Raw genomic sequence first — 17411 nt, forward strand, 5'->3', positions numbered from 1 at the left:
TGCTTCATTGATATTAAGGTTGTATACCTTTGATAAGATCTAACTAAAACTGATCTTCTATTAGTGTATGCTGTAACAATCTGTAAGTTCTGAGTTTAAATTTAGGTGTGGGCTTCTAATATTTGTTTTAATTTCTTTCTTATCTTTTCTTTATCTGGAAAGGCATTGAATTATGAGAGAAGCTGACACTCACATGATTGTAATATTTAGGTGTGTTTAGTTATTTAGTCCGTTTGTCAAAGCTACTCTTGCATCAGGCTTTGTAGGGGTCCTAGAAAACCTGGAAAGTCCTGGAATTTTCCTGTGGCATTTTCCAGGACTTTCCAGTCTTTCCAGTCTTTCCAGTCTTTCCAGGGTGACTGATCCTGGAATGTGCTGGAAATCTGTTAAACTCAAGTAAAAAATATGAAATGTATGGCAGACAGTAAGGAGAATTAACATTGAGATCTTGGGAAAGACAGGGTTAAGGTGAATTGTAGAGTTCTGGAAAAATCAATCTGAGTCCTGGTTAAGTCCTGGAAAAGTCCTGGAAATTTGTTTCTGAAAAAGGATACTAACCCTGTGCATGTTCAATAACTTGGACATTTCCTGAGGGAAGGGGGTACACAGTAAAAGTAGGCTCTGCTTGAAGGTCTAAACCCTTGTTCTTTTATGCACCACTTTTGTGTGACTGGACATTTGTATATAATTGAAAATGTTGAAGTGTATAATTATGACAAATATATGTATAGTTTTTTCATTTGGGTGAGGTTACATGAGAACATTTTGAAATTTCTCCTGCGGTTGGGTCAGAAACCGCAGGGGGTTTACTGTTAGGACCTGGAACTACAGTGAAACCTGTATTAAGCGGACCCCATATCGAGCGGACACCCTCTATTAAGTGAACACCAGCTTGAGTCCCAAAATTTTCCTTCTACATTTACTGTAAAATAAACCTGCATTCAGCGGACACCTCTGTTAAGCAGATACGGACACCAATATTAAGCCATTTTGTCGCACAAAAACCTACATTCAGCGGACACTTCAAGGGCTTTCTACTTCTAAAAGCTCAGTCCAGACTCCTTTAACATTGTTCAGAGATATCATTTCAAAGCTAAGTAGATCACTCCAGATTGATGCATTGCCTGACTGAACATTGTGCTATTCTTACACTGTGCTTCACTGAGTTACAAAAGGTTAAATAATCGACTATTATTGCACAATATATTAGAACCTGCTTAGAGCGGACACCCAGCTGTATTAAGCGGACTCTAGTGAGGGTCCCAAGGGTGTCCGCTTAATACAGGTTTCACTGTAGTCAGGCTGTGACACCAAAGCAAGAACGTAGGTCTACATATCTTTCACAAATGTTGACAATTTTGAACCAAAGGAAAAAAGAATTTGGTGAGCGAAGTGAGTAGGACGGAACCCTCCTCGACCCACTCGCCGAATTCTTGTTTTTCCGCTCTCGTTGGCTCGCTTTGCTTGCAGGGAGCCGTTTGCAAGGTAAACCAAAATTGCAATTACACTTAATTGGCTTATTCCTAGACGTATATTGCACTAATTTTTTCGTCTTTATTTGTTTGGTTCGAAAAATGTATTGACCTATGTTCTCCTTTTGACCTCACAGTTGACAAGTGCCAGGTCCTAACCCTTTGCGGTTCTGGAACTGAAATTTCACATTTTCATATGGCCAAAACGCAGCGAAAAGAAAAAAAAAAACGTTTTGCCACTTCGTGTTTTAAACACGCCCTGTAGTTATCTCAGTATTATTACGAGATGTGCTGCAGATGTTTGAGTCTTTAGTGTTTGTTTTCCAGTTCGTTTTAAGACACCGAGGCTCCTCGTGGCTGAAGTTGTTTAACAGATGCACATATGACATAATCAGCAACAGAAGTTGGTAACCTAGTTAGCCATAAAAGAAAATTCTTGGCATCTTGGCCAACCAAGTAGCGGTCACGCGGAGAACTTGACGTCAGGGCTTCCACTATTGTGTTGACAACTTCGTTTATATCCAAGTTACGAAATGCTTCGTTCCGCAGTTCAACAGCTGTATATATAGTCAAACAAACATGCATGAGAATTACAAATTGATTGGCAAACTCTTGCAAACTTTCTGTGGCGTTATTACACTAAACAATTCTTCCTGTGTCTGGCTATTTGGTTGCAACACAAATTGCAAGAAAATTGGCCTAATGTACGTAAGAGGGCCTTAACAGACACCTGCTTGATACAGATATCTGGATTTCTTCCAACTCATACATTTGCCCTTTAGCCACTATAATGCGGCCACTTTGTTACGTTACTGTGGACACTTTTGTCTACTGCTTCTTCAACTCTGTTTATATAGTACCGCAGTACTTTGAAGCATGGATCCATACTGGTCTCCACGGCCTTAGGTAAATCAGAATGACTCAGAAACTCTGAAAAGGGGATTTTAGAGAATTAAATTCCACAATACGTTCCCTGGGGGAACATGGCCGTGGATCCCTCTAAAGGCTTGGACCTTTGGCACAATTTTTTTTTGGAAATTGGTCACAATTTTTGTGCCAGATCCCCCATCATAAGAACAAATTGATACCTCTCGTCAAGTATTCCTCTCCATAGTCATTCTTTAGCTCATCACTCAGTGCGTTCCATCGCTGTCTCAGTTGCTGCTCAAGCGAAGCAGGAGAAATAAGGTCTGTTAAAAATGCTCCTGGCTCCAGCATACTGACTTTGATTCCCCAGGGCTGCATCTCACGCCTTAGGGCATCCGAAAATGCCTCCACGCCATATTTGGTCACACAATATGCTCCATAAAAGGGGACTGTAAGGCGCCCTTTATTGAAATGAGATGATTACCTGAGTATGATTTTAAATACATTGATTTGTACAAAACTGCACGAAGTGAAGGGCAAGTGGTTAATCTTTCAGAAGCCCATTTATCTATTACGAGAGATGTTGAACCTAAAAACAAAGAGAGAGAAAATCCGGGAGATTGCCAATACACTGCACCTTCTCGACTCCCAGAAAAGTTGTCAAAAGAAGAGCTCTGCCGATTGAACGACAAAAATGTGTGAAATATGCGAAAAATGTCCCTCCCAAAACATCAGCAACTGGACATAATAAGTGTGGAAAATGTACTTCAATGCTCGTTCCTTCGTATTCTCTAGGAGATTTGGCGACCCATCATGATAGGGGAGACTCGGAGGTTTAGCCTATGTACAAGTACCTAACATGCTTGATAAATTAACCACTCGTCCAGGGGTCTTCTTTAACAAAGGAAGAAAGGTTTTAGTGACATCAATCATTCCCCACAGATTAACATCAGCGGAGCGTTTGAAGTCATCTAGCGGCGTCCATTCTATGGGACTGCAGCAAATAATTCCAGCATTGTTCACCAGACCCCACAATCCAGCTGAAACAAAAAGAGAAATGATACTACTTTCAATAGCAGTTTCACACACCTTAAAGGACCCTTATCAATGATCAGCCTCCACCATTTTTGATGCCATCAAAATTATTGATATGGCATGGTCAAGCGAAATCTCATTGCTTTACTGTAAGTTGCATTGTGTTCCTGGAAGTATGTTTAATCATCTTCAGTTTTTTCACAGTGATTTCCTCAGTTCGTTTGAACAAATGATAGCCAACCTCTCGCATGCAAACAAAAACAAAGGTATGGCCGATTAGGGCTCTTTAACCAATTTCTGTCCTTAAACATTCCTTCAAAGGGTTAAGTTGTTAAAAAGACTTACCTGGAGTTCAAACAAAGAATACTAGTAACAAACTTCTTTCACAATAGCACAATTTCATAATGTTGTCATTTGTCTACAACTAGCATAATTCATGATGTTTTTAAGCGGTGATATATTGTGTGACGTCATTGCTTTATGCTGGCATGCATGCATTCCTTTGGATAGTGATTTCGCATAGTTTGTCGCGCTTATGTCCGTGCGCTTATGTCGCGCACTTTTTTCCCCCTGTGGAAGCGAAATGCACTCTGGGAGTTCCTTTGCTGCTTTCCTTTGCTGTTTGTAGGTTCAGCGGAGTGCTTTGAATTGTAGCTTTTAGAAGAAGATTTAGGGGTGGATTTTGGTTTAAACATTATCGGATAAATTTGCGTTCACAGGACATTTAAATTTGCGTTCACAGAACATATCCTCCATACATGCAAGTTTAGATAGACAAGTAAGTCGCACAGGCGATAGGTGAAGGCTTTGTGGCTTTCCTTTGCTGTTTGTAGGATCAGCAGACTGCCTTTAATCGATATGACAAGTATACAGTTAAAACAACAAATTAATTTCCGGTGAGGTAATTAGTGTTGCCAAATATTTTTAAAGATAATATAAGGTGTCGATTTCAGAGAGAGTAACATTCCTTTGCGGCTTTCCTTTGCTGTTTGTAGGATCAGCGGAGTGCTTTTAATTTCAGCTTTTAAACGAAGATTTGGGGTTGATTTTGGTTTATACAATGTCGGATAAATTTGCGCTCACTGGCAAACTTGTAATAAGAACATATCGTCCATACATACAAATTTACGTGAATACCGATGTTTTTATTAAAGGCATCTTATAATTATAATGGTTTACAACTTGCTTTTTTTTCATACTTTCGACTAAATTTTGTTGCTAACTACGATGTTGTGAATATCACCACTCAATCATCAAAACACGACTTGGCTTGCATTTCTTTGCAATTCTCAGTAAAATTATGATCAGTGCAACATACGCTACATATCCTCCTTTGTTAAACATTGATATTTCGGTGTTGAAGTTAAATCACATTTTATCAGCCATTAACGCCACTCGTCTAAAGTTTTAAACTAAAATCTAACCATGAAGCAACTATAAAGGAAGACGCTGTTACCTGAATAGATCCACAAGCCTACAACGCTTCATCACTCTCTGTAAAACACCTACTGTGTAGCACTGGAAATTTGAACAAATTTATTTTGTAATTTTTCCTTGGTTGTATTTTGGCTTTAATTCCTCGGAAATGACTACTTGAGTATTCTAAGAAGCCAAAATTCCAAGCTATAGTTATGAAGTTCAGCTTCATGACCAAGCAAGGCCAAGGCTTGCGCTTCGTTTTGACAAGTTAGCTATTTGATAGATGTTTGATACTATCGCCACCGGGTTTTCGAGAGTGTTTACAAGTATGTGTTTTTCTAAGACTTTTAATTCAATAGATCGTTTTCACGTGACGTTTTTTTATCCTCATCAGGCATAAGAGGCGGTATATTTATATCTGTTTACAATTAGCGTGCTTCGTTTGGAAACCAGAGCATTTTGAATTTCAGGGTTATGGAGGTTGCGTGACACAAGGCTACGATCGAGTTTGTTGAAAAATATATACTTATCTCATGATTTTACGCCTTTTTAGAAGTTAGAGCACTAGGAAAAGTGCTTATGTAAATGCTTGTTTGTTTAGTACTGATAATCAGTCACCTAGAAAGCCAAAGTAAGTTCCAGATGTTTACACTATATTCCGGCCGCCATATTGGTGTACCACGGATGTATACCAACATGACGTTTTCTTACTGCGCTCTGTAAATTTCTGGGAAACATTTACGACGAATTTCAGAAGTTTGGGGAAACGCACAGGCCTAAAACTTGGAGAAATGTCATATTTAGTTATCTTCTATAGCGTACATCACAATTTCTTAGCTTTTTCCATTGGTTGGTTTTCGATTTATTTTTTTTTATTGCGTGACAGTGAAAACGATCTGTACCGTTCGAAGAACAAAACAGCAACTGTGGAATATTTTTTTGTAAAATGATAAAACATGTTTTTTAGTTCATAATTTTTGTACATGTTCTCACCTTCCTCTGATATAAATCCATGCCATTCCTTACTTTTTATCGGGATCATTTGCGGTCCAATATGGGGATCATTTCCGGTCCGGGATCATTTGCGGTTCAATTTGGGGATCATTTGCGGTCCGGGATCATTTGCGGTCCTGGGATCATTTGCGGACCCGTACAGACCTCCAGCACAAAAAAAGTCTAGTCAAAACCTAAGTTTTGGTGGACGTCAACCATCTCCGCCTGCTTGCCGACTGTATGCAAAATTTACCTGAAAAAGTGAAACCTTACAGCGGTCCACTCGTGGCCTGCGAACAGGCTCCCGAATTCTTCTGTTTCGCGCTCGCCGAAAAATTTCCGTTCTCGCCGGGAGCCTGTTCCCAGGCTAGTCCACTCGCAAAAATTATCATTTTACTTTCGGTATGTACGGTTAGCTCACTAAATACATTGGCCGTAAATATTCCTTGAAATTTATAACTGAAGACGGGCAGGTTGGGTAGGCTTTTGTACATTATGCTAGCATTTTTTCGAGCATTTTAGTGAGGCAAAAGCATAAAGCATTATTCGAGCATTTTAGTGGCATTTTCCTGGAAAATTACTAATATTTTTTCCACAGAAAATAGAAATAAAAACTATTTTTTACCAGAAAATGAAGATTTAACTTACCCTCTTTACTTAAGTATCAATGAAAGGGGACAAAGGATTAACAGAACAACAGATCATTTAGAGTATCTTTTGGTGTATTAAAACTATTACATATGTTGATGTTAACTTGTTATACTAAGTATACGTTTTTGTTAAGCACTCTGAACTGTAAATTGTGTTGAAACGTTAAAATTATTAAAACTTAAAAACCGTATGTATGAGCATTAACCGAGCATTTTAGTGACTTTTGGGGGGGGGGGGGGGGGGGGAGGGGGGAACCGAGCATTTTAGTGGGAAAATGGAGCATTAAGGTGGAGCATTTTAGAGGGAGTATTTTAGTGGGATTTTTAGTGGCCTAAGGTTGGGTTTCTGAACGGCCATTCGCATGCATGAATGACCCCGAGAGCAAGCAAATCTACACGCAAACAAATTATTTCTGCACGTATTTGTCTTGGGGCTACGGACTGAACAAGACTTGAACGTCTTATAAACCTTATAATTTTGTATATAAATATAAAAAATTGCGATAAAATATTTCTAAGCATATTGAGAAAGGAAAGTTAAAAATTTTGTTAAGAAAACGACGACGTTTCGACGTTGAGCTAACGTCATTATCAAGTCAAAATGATAGTTGATAAAAAATGTATAAATAGTCAGTAAAACATTAGTTCAATGGATGTGTTAAAATGTTTAAAATTAAACAAAGAGTTTCGCACTAACATTAACGAGTACACCATTACCGATGCCATTCGTTTCTCTGAAGAAATCCGCCACTCACCCATTGGAGATGATGAAATTTTGGTTTCTTTCGATGTCGCATCCCTTTTCACAAACGTACCTTTAAATGAGACTATCAACATCTTAGTCGACAAAGCATTTGCCAGCGATTGGTTCAACCAAACCAATTTAATGGCCGGCTGTATGAGCAAGTCGACGGCGTGGCAATGGGCTCGCCCCTTGGCCCTCTAATGGCTAATGTTTTCATGTGTCAGCTTGAAGACAAGCTTACCCGTAATGGTTTGATGCCTACGCTATACAAGAGATATGTTGATGATACCTTGGCCAAAATGCCTAGCACTGATGCTGCAGTTGATTTTCTGACTACCCTTAATTTAATGGCCTCCACCCCAGCCTGTTGTTTACGATGGAGCTTCCGGTTGATAACAAGATCCCCTTTATCGGCATGGAAATAATCAAGAACGGAACAAAGATTGAAACACAAGTGTACACAAAACCGACTAACACTGGCTTGCTGTTGCATTTCCAAAGCCACACGGATAAACGCTACAAACATTGCTTGCTCAAAACAATGATTCATCGTGCATGTGCCCTATCTTCTACAACTGAAGCTTTCAATCAAGAATGCACTAGACTTCGCTCTATCTTTACTCGACTTGATTATCCGATAACGACCATTAATTCCACCATTAACAAATTTATCCTGAACCTTTCATCCGGTGTACGTGAAAGACAAGTGGACGACGGCCGTGTCTTGCGAGTTAGTCTCCCCTTCAAGGACCAAACATCAGCTAACGCGGTTAGAAGGCAAATGCGCGATCTCAGCCACAAGATTGGCACTACCCTACAACCAATATTTATTAGCAAGAAACTGGAACAAGATCTCAAGCCCAAAGAAATCAAGCCTCCGATCGTAAATCAACAATGCGTGGTTTATTTATTTTCATGTGATCTGTGCGATGCAGATTATGTCGGCTACACAGCCCGACACCTCCACCAACGTATTGCTGAACATAAAAACTCGGCGATTGGAAAACGCCTTTTGGAAGCCCACGGGGACATAAGCCTCCTCAACGAAAGCCAATTTCGAATTCTCCGAAAGTGCCAAGGGAAATTTGATTGCCTCGTCTATGAGATGCTTTGCATAAAGGAACGGAATCCAAGCTTGAACACGCAAACTGACTACATCCGTGCGAAACTCTTTGTTTAATTTTAAACATTTTAACACATCCATTGAACTATTGTTTTACTGACTATTTATACATTTTTTATCAACTATCATTTTGACTTGATAATGACGTTAGCTCAACGTCGAAACGTCGTCGTTTTTTAACAAAATTTTTAACTTTCCTTTCTCAATATGCTTAGAAATATTTTATCGCAATTTTTTATAGCTAAATGTTTAGAAAAATCGCTTCTTATTCGTATAATTTTGAAAGGTAATAAATTAAGTATTGTTCAGTCCGTAGCCCCAGTCCGTAGCCCCAGTCCGTTGCTCTCGCGGTCATTCATGCACGCGGATGGCCGTTGAAAAACCCGACAAACGTTTTCATTTATAAATTCCAAGGATGTAGTTAGTGAGCTAGCCGTACATACCGAAAGTAAAATGATAATTTTTACTAGTGGACTGCTGCAGGGTTTCAATTTCAGGTAAATTTTGCATACAGTCGGCAAGGAGGCGGAGATGATTGACGACCACCAAAACTTAGGTTGTGTCTAGACTTTTTTTTGCGCTGAAGGTCGCGTGTGATTGATAACCGCTGTAAGTGCCATATTTACATGAGTTTACAACAGATTCTTATGAAACCTCGCTAAACACTAAACTCGGCATGATAAATTGAGCGTTTATTCTTGGCTTGAATGAAAACAATCGGGATAGCGTGACACGGTCGAAGTTGTAACGTACCTGAAGAAATTTCCCTTCTCACTTCGCTGTATACATCTCTGATCTGCTTCGAGTTTGTCACATCCATCTGGAATGTTTTCAATTTGTCACTCGTCACCGATTTCAAACTCTGTTCTCCTTCTTTCGTTAAGCAAGTCGCCAAAACACAGGCTCCCATCTTGTCCAGTGCTCTGGCTGTTGCCCTACCGAAGCCGCGATCACAGCCCGTGATAAGAACATACTTTCCCTTCAAGTCAATTTTTGATTTTGGCAACAAACGAGCGACGAAATAGATAGTGAACAGGGCAATGACAACCAGGATGATCCAGGATGGCAAAAAGGATAGAAAACTTGTACTATCCATCGCCCTTTCTGTTAGTCCGTGACTCTGTGCGCAGCAGATCCGCTCTCCTGACAACCTCGTTCCCAGGGTCTCTCATCTTACCGCCCTCTGAGGCGGTAAGGTGAGATACCCTGGGAACAAGGTTGCTTTCCTGATTACGGAGCCTGATAGACTACGAGTAGTCTCTCTTTCAATATTAGACCGTCGTGCGTGACGCGAGAGAAAACCGCGAGAAAAAATGGCCGCGCAAACGTCCTGGGAGTCGCGCGCGTCTCGTCCCCAGGATTTCGCGCGGTCATTTTTTCCTCGCTCGACGGACTAAGCGAAAGAGGGACTACTCGTAGTATACTCTCCTGAAGATAAATAGGTCCGAGGGCGTTGTTACACTGTTCAAGGCTTTGGTTAGGAGGTCTTCCTGGCGGGAGTGGGGAGATCCCAGGGAGTCTCCCAGATGAAAAAGACGTGGATCCTGGTCGTTGGTATCACTCACGGTGTACAGGAGGAAATTAATGCCAGCAATTTTAGTGGTCCTGGTGTCTTTCAGGGTTACACGCGAAGAAATAATTAAGGGTACCTATTTCTTTTATATGGGCTATATACGTATGTGCAGCCCCAAAGGGAATGGTTTTTCAGCCGTTTTGGTCATGATGTCGATTTTAGCCATTTTCATCATCAATGGGGTCTGGTTTTGCACTCTTCTCTTGAATTGGAAATGTTTTTTTAGAAGAAGCTAGTTTTTCATCATTATTGATAAGACTGATCAACAAACGCCCTTCACGATGCCTTTACATCGGTCTGAACTTGGGAACTACAATCATGGACAAAGGTCTTCAGGGCTTCAACATTGTATTGGGTAGGGAGGGGGAAGAGCAACGCGTTTTTAAAACGAAAGCAGCACTTTTTTTCAAACTTCAGTAGTAAAACACAGATAATTTGTTAAATTACGTAAGTGTCCCCAGGACATTGTCCACAATTGTAGGCATAAGGCAGGTCTGAAACAGGGTATTGATTTAGGGGTCAGGTCATAAATAGTGTATTGAAAATCACAGATTTTGGTCATAAATAGGGTAAGGGTTTTGGGAAGCCGGCTGCACACCCCCAATAAATTTTTCTTGTAGTCCCCCCCCCCCCCCCCCCCCACCGCCCTCCGGGATGTCGACCCAGTTTTGGTTCATACTTTCCTTTAAAAATTGTGGCATTCAAGATCCCTCTCTCTCTCCCTTGGAATTTCCAATGACCCTCTCTAAGGTGGGTATGTATTAATAAACATATTTGTCCGTGGACATTATCTGTTCCTCAAAGCTTCTTGGAACAGATAATGTCCAACGACTAATATTCGAGCATATTTTCGCACCAAATGGAGGCTGTTGTGTTTATTGTCCTTCAAGTATTTTCGCAACATGCGCGGTTTTGAAAATTGGGGAATATCCTTGGATATTAAGTCACGTGAAGCATTTAAACCAATCACACGAGCGAAAATATTTGATGGATTACAATGTCTGGTACCACTCATTAACAATAACCCCCCCCCCCCCCCCTGAGTATCTTGCAAGGACATAGATACACCTGAACAACAGCAAGGAGATTTCACAATCAAAGCAGTATATATTTAACACTGTCCCTTTCTCTTACTCTTTAAAATAAATATAACTCACTGTACAACTGAATATAATCATATATTTCAACTGCAGAGAAAGACATGACGATATCATGATAGATCATTGCAGTTATACACACAACTAAAATTAAATTAAAGCCTGAAAACAGTTCATGCTTGAAATATGGGATTCAAACCCATGACCTCTGTGATACTGGTGCAGTGCTTTATCAACTGAGCTAACTAGCCAACCGGGCGCCATTCACACAATGTGAGTTTATAACATACCCAAAGATAACTCACTGTAAATTAAAGAAAAACTGTGATGTACATTGCTGTTCCAGAAAATATCCATTTCCCACCCCCATCCCTGCAGAATTCTAGTTTTTTTCAGACTTGCCTTTAAATATTTTGGCTTCTGAGACCCCCCTCCCCCTTGGAATTTCCAATAATTCTCATTCACACTTTGCATGCCATATATTTAAGTGCTGTATTAGTAGAAACTCAAATTCCTTCTGGTCAGACAGGAGTAACAAATGTGTTCTTCAAGTTAAATATGAAGTTCTGCTATACAAATGGTTGAAGTTCCCAATACTTTACACGTTCTTGGTGCAAAATTCAGATTTAGAATTCTTAGTACCTGAGTACTCAAATGCTATGTACAAAACATACTTAACTATCTTGTACTTTTATCTCACCAACTTACTTTTTCAGCCTTAATTTCTTACAGGCAACAACTGCTATAACTGAAGGTCTCAAAAAATCCCCTATTCTTAACATCAAAAATTAATATAATTAATATAATTATATTCATTTTATTGAGCTTTTCAACAGTTGGAAATGATAACACATTACCTAACTTAAGTTAAAATTCATGATTTCATTCATATTTTGTTTACTGTAGTAGGTAATTTAAGGGTATTTTGTTCTGCAAGTTTGAAGTGTGTATAAGCTATGATTCCGGAGAGTGTTATAGCCACACCCATCATTTGATTGACACGTAGTGGATCATGGAAGATAAAGTAGCCACCCAAGAGAATGATGCAGAATTTCAAATGGCCAACCATATTATATCTAACCATTAGTTAAGAAATAGCAAATTACGTTAATTGTGACATAAATCGCATAACAGAAAATAGCATCAACTGAAAACTCAAAAAAAAAAAAAGATCTGAGTTCCAGATGGGATTTGAACCCACAACCCTGTGTGATCTAGCCAGATGCTCTAACCACTGAGCTACTGGAGACTCTATGGTGAGCAAGGGTGAAATGTGGGTCTTTGACTGGAAGTGCATCACACAGTCACATGGCCAAATAATGACTTGGCACATTAAATTATAACATAACATAATAATGGAAATTTTAAAAAATACCGCAACTTTACTGCAACAATGCCTATGTTACCCAGTATGGTTTGCTGTGAAGAATTAATGGATCAAAAAGTGAACTCAGATAGGTAAGGCAAGGTAAAGTCTGCCGTACCAGCCAAGTGGCCCATCAGAAAGTCGCATTGAAGTGCTCACAGTTTTTGGATTTGCACGTACGTTTAGTTTATTATCATCTAACATTTTTAAAGGATACGTCACTGGAGAGGTGTTTCCAATGATCCAGTAAATAGACAGGTTAACACTAAAGGCCACAACACCAGATGCTAACACCACCAGCTACAAAGAAAGTAAAGCCGTGGGTGCATGTATTTTGGCATAATATTATGTAACGTCAAACTTCCCTAAACAGACATCCTTGGTGTTCAAGTGTCTACTTAGGACAGATGTCTGCTTATGGAACATTTGATCATGCTACTGATTATGGAAAAAAAATCAAGCTGGTTAAATAAGTTTCAAATCCTAATTACATTTAAAAACAGCATTAACATAAATACATTAATTTTGTCCACAATATTACCTTCAGATTTAAGACACTACAGTTGAACCCCGGTAATTTGAACTCAGTTATTTCAAATTCCCCGTTATTTCAAACTAAAAACCATTTCTTTTAGATTTTTAACTTCTTAGCCTTCTAAATAACATCATAAATACACTCGATTTCACTTACCAGTGATGACATTGACCAGGAAGACAGCAGTCCACTCTCTGCTGTGATAGGCTCAAAAATAAGAACAGCTACTGCTAACATGCCAGCTGATAATGGAGCCTGAAAAAGATTTTCATAATTAACTAAAATATTTTTATTCCTTTATTACCAAAGAGACAAATGATAAGTTAACCATTGTCATCCACCTGGTAATACAACAGCTGCATGGAGTTTGCCTGAAATTCCTTTTGCTTTGTTCCAACCCACTGAAAGATAAACAGTACAAGTATAGAATAAGAATAATTCATACACTTGTAGTGTGTATTAGCAAGGAACATGAAATAGTTCTGTGTATGATGGAAAATAATCATGGTGGACCTAGGAGAGGGGCATCTCCCCCTTAATCACCCCCCCCCCCCACCTCCCTCATTTAAGCACATCTGGGTCCATCACTGTAAATTTACTAATGCATACTTCTGTTTGCTAATCTGTATACATGTTTTAAGCTAGTAGCAATTATACAGATTCCAGTAGTAATTTAATGTAAACTATCTAAAAGTAATTTATTTACTCAAGGCTTCTTAACAATTATTCCAGGAGCATGCGTTGGATATGAGATGGTAGATACCCAAAGAAGTGCTCAGCACGGAGTTACCTATTACCATCTCATATCCAACAAGTGCAAGTGGAATTATTGTTTTATACCTTTAGAAATGAAAATAAAAATGCCTCAAAAAATCACCAGTACACTGTAGAGAGTGGTATAATGGTTGATAACCCATGAAGGCTAAGCCAATGAAAACTCTTGAATAGTATTATCCAATAATGTAGTTTTTAATAAATACATTTATCTCATTATGGTCGATAAACTATGCAAATCATGAAAAAATGTGTAACTTACCACTTGATAAACGGATGTTACTATGACGCCTAAACTTGCGTAGATTGTACCAACCCAGTTGAACTTCACATCATAATAAGAGTTCAAAAATACACCAAGTATTATTGGAATCTACATAAAGAAATGGAAATATATTCTACATGAATTTTGAGTAAATAATCAACAGGTATACAATACTGTAGTTGTGTAAGACTTGAAAGAACTCACATTTTGGAGTTGTAACAAATGGGTACTAGCAAATGTAATGCTGTAGATAACTATATGATAGACCAGCATCCCATCAGGGAGGGAATATACATGTAAATACCGTTACCCCTAGTTGAGGGTGGCTAAGGGTTTAAGTATTACATGCAATGAGGGCAAAAATTAGCAAGTGATGCATTAATAGCCACTAAAAGACATTAAGTGATCTATGAGTTCATGAAAAATAAAAGTAGCAAAAAGTATATGAGATGCAGGAATTTTATTGACATTTGAGCATGAAATGCAATCACAACTCCCCTTTGATACCCTCCTAGGTGCATACACTGGGAGTTTGGGCCGATTGGCCCACAGCAGACATTTACATTTCTCTTAAATGCTCCTTATAAGATTTTAGTTGCACGTGAAGGCAATTTTATATTTCCTGGTTGTTGATTATTTCTTTGTTCTCCTCAACTAATCTACGTATGAACTGACATTGTAAGGGACAGGTACAAAACTGGGACTGAATCAACTTGGATCACTGATTTAAACACGAATGACAATAGGCCCTTTGCATGATCCGGTCAAATGGCATAAAATCACACAGGCTGGGATGCAAGTTGTACAGTGGGACTTCCAAAACAAAGGCAGGTCAAGGTGGACTGGTATGACTTGCTTTGTTTTGGAGGTCCCACTGTGCAACTTGCACCCCAGCAAGTGTAACTTTGTACCATGTGACCCAATCATGTAAAGGGCCTATTATTGTTTATTTCTCACTCTTGAATAATTGCCATTCTTATTGAAATCAGGGAACCAAGTTGATTCACTCCAAGGTTTGTCCCTACCTTATTGTAAGAGGAAACTGGATTTTGATCTCATTATGGAATTAAAAGAGTTTAAGTTGCCATTTACCACTGTTAACTTGATTTGTGGTGAGTAACTCTTGTTGTAGAAGAAAGAGTGAATTCCCACAATAGTTGGGGTAGTGAGGGCCTTTGCCAACTGGTACGTCCCAACCGTGTTATTCTGTAGACTGAGATTAGTAAATACTACGAATCCACAAAACGCCAAGGACAATGGAACCACTTTAAGTACAGAGAGCCGTTTGGGTTGAAAGACATTCAACAGAACACACAATCGAAGACCAATATACGTGGTCACGAAGTGAATACATGTTAAAGTCATATTCGGGAAGCCATGATGAACGTACAGCCATTTGTTGAGGAAAACGATACAGATCGAGGAACATATATTGATTAACAACCCCAGCGTCAGCACAGCTTTATGCATTGTGTTGTTTGGCTAAAATTCCACGACAAAATCGCGGCTTCAATTATTAAACTCGACTGCTCTTTTGTTTGTAGATGGCGAATATCGAGGGCAAATTTGAAGTGTTGCGGCTTACAGGTGGCAAACGTTCAGTGCGAAAATTTCCACCCAAAGCAATAGATCCTGGCATCAAAATGTTGGCCAAAGTACAGCAAACGATCCTAAACTGAACTTAAAGTAAATGTTGTATTTGAACGAAAAGGTTCACTTTTGGACGCCATCTTGGAAATCGCATTCACTCCCAGTCCTTCGCGCGTTTTACAATGATACGTGGAACCCTCCCTATGGCAAGCCGTTTGTAGCAAAATTAAATCCTTGCAATATATGTTTAATCCTTTAAATAACGGTTTTATTTAAAGATAGAAAAAGGCATTCAATCCAATGGTAAATAAAATTTTTGGTTCAATTCAATCTTTTAATTTTCACGATTCAATCCAATACCTGGAATATTGATTCAATCCAATACCTAAAATATTGATTCAATCCAATACCTAAAATATTGATTCAATCCAATACCTAAAATATTGATTCAATCCAATACCTGGAATATTGATTCAATCCAATACCTGGAATATTGATTCAATCCAATACCTGGAATATTGATTCAATCCAATACCTGGAATATTGATGCAATCCAATGCCTGAAATATTGATTCAATCCAATACCTGAAATATTGATTCAATCCAATACCTGGAATATTGATTCAATCCAATGCCTGAAATATTGATTCAATCCAATACCTGAAATATTGATTCAATCCAATACCTCAAATATTGATGCAATCTTCCTGGGCCGAGCGCGGCCAACAGGAACGAGAGTAACTGAGCACTAGAGAGCACTGAAAACATGGCGGGCGAAGGAGAACTAGAGTTAGAAGTTTAGTTTCCTAAGTTTCTTGCAGACATCTTGGATAAAACGGAAATAATTTTTGAGAATTTTGACTCAGAAGTTGGAATCATGGAAGACCATTTCGTAAAATTCCTGTTGAGGTGCTCGAGGAACTTTGAGGACTAGGATTCATCTGGACAACGATAACAAAGATGATTGGAGTTTGGAGATGGACAATTCACAGAAGATTGACAGAGTATGGCTGAGAAGATATGAGGGGTTTCAACAGCTTACCTGATAAGGAACCGAAATCATTCAAGAGTATGGATATAATTTCATTGCAGGTTTCTTTAAGTCCATTGGGTTACGGGTTCAACGGAGAAGAATAAGAGAAAGGCTAGCAAAATTAGATCCCCAAAATACTGTCTTGAGATGGGGTACGTAAATTCGCTTTGGCATCTGGATGGACATCACTCTCTGATCCGATGGAAAATACTAATTCGGCTGTATAGAGGGATTTTCTCGGAGAATAATGTTTTTGAAATGTAGTGCCAACAATAAAGCAGAAACAGTTCTTGAATTGTTTCTGGATGCCGTTAAGAGAGACGGAGAATTTTCGCCTTCCAGAGTACGAGTAGACCATGGTGTTGAAAACGTTGATGTGTGCGATACAATGGTGCAGGTTAGAAGACAGGAGAGGGGCAGCTTCACTGCAGGGCCATCAACATAATCAACGAATTGAAAGATTGTGGAGGGTTGTTTTCCGTTGTGCTTCCCACTTGTATTTTTACACTTTTTATAGTATGGAATTGTCAGGCATCCTGGACACTGATAATTCAGTGCATCTTTTCACCTTACACTTAGTTTTTCAACCAAGGATAAACCAGGCTCTTTGCCAGTTCACTGAAGCTTTCAACCACCGAAATGTAAGAACAGAAAAAAAAAAAAAAGGTTGCCATACCAAATGTGGCTTAATCATATGATGCAGCCTGAAAACCCCCTTTCAAATGGAAAGTCATATGATTTTGAATACTATGGTGATGATCCTGATGGTCCAACTCCATTGGACAGTGATAACAATGTTGTAGTTGAAGAAATTGACCTGGGACAACATGATTCAGTGCAGTCATTTGTATTGGAAAGGCTAGATCCCTTAAGA

The 17411-nt window shown here is 39.0% G+C and overlaps 2 protein-coding genes and 1 pseudogene across 2 annotated transcripts; 1 reads left to right on the plus strand and 2 right to left on the minus strand.

Moving 5' to 3' along the window:
• Positions 1–625: 625 nt before the first annotated feature.
• Positions 626–9482, minus strand: LOC110039763 (short-chain dehydrogenase/reductase family 9C member 7-like). Its single transcript, XM_020744914.2, has 4 exons — positions 9058–9482; positions 3194–3379; positions 2561–2800; positions 626–2029 (listed from the first exon to the last, which is right to left on the minus strand). Exons 1-4 carry the CDS (start codon positions 9398–9400, stop codon positions 1806–1808), a joined length of 993 nt encoding a protein of 330 aa, XP_020600573.2. The 5' UTR covers positions 9401–9482; the 3' UTR covers positions 626–1805.
• Positions 7376–8628, plus strand: LOC149096600 (uncharacterized; annotated as a pseudogene).
• A 2293-nt stretch (positions 9483–11775) lies between the features above and the next one.
• LOC110069741 (solute carrier family 35 member E3-like) lies at positions 11776–15662 on the minus strand. Its single transcript, XM_020777283.2, has 6 exons — positions 15007–15662; positions 13912–14022; positions 13217–13276; positions 13032–13130; positions 12558–12640; positions 11776–12050 (listed from the first exon to the last, which is right to left on the minus strand). The coding sequence occupies exons 1-6, from the start codon at positions 15382–15384 to the stop codon at positions 11861–11863; spliced, it is 921 nt and encodes a 306-aa protein (XP_020632942.2). The 5' UTR covers positions 15385–15662; the 3' UTR covers positions 11776–11860.
• Positions 15663–17411: the final 1749 nt, after the last annotated feature.

The sequence above is a fragment of the Orbicella faveolata genome, unplaced genomic scaffold (genome assembly GCF_042242905.1).
Source record: "Orbicella faveolata isolate gen_17 unplaced genomic scaffold, um_ofav_v1 contig_48, whole genome shotgun sequence".
In the NCBI taxonomy this organism is placed as follows: domain Eukaryota; kingdom Metazoa; phylum Cnidaria; class Anthozoa; order Scleractinia; family Merulinidae; genus Orbicella; species Orbicella faveolata.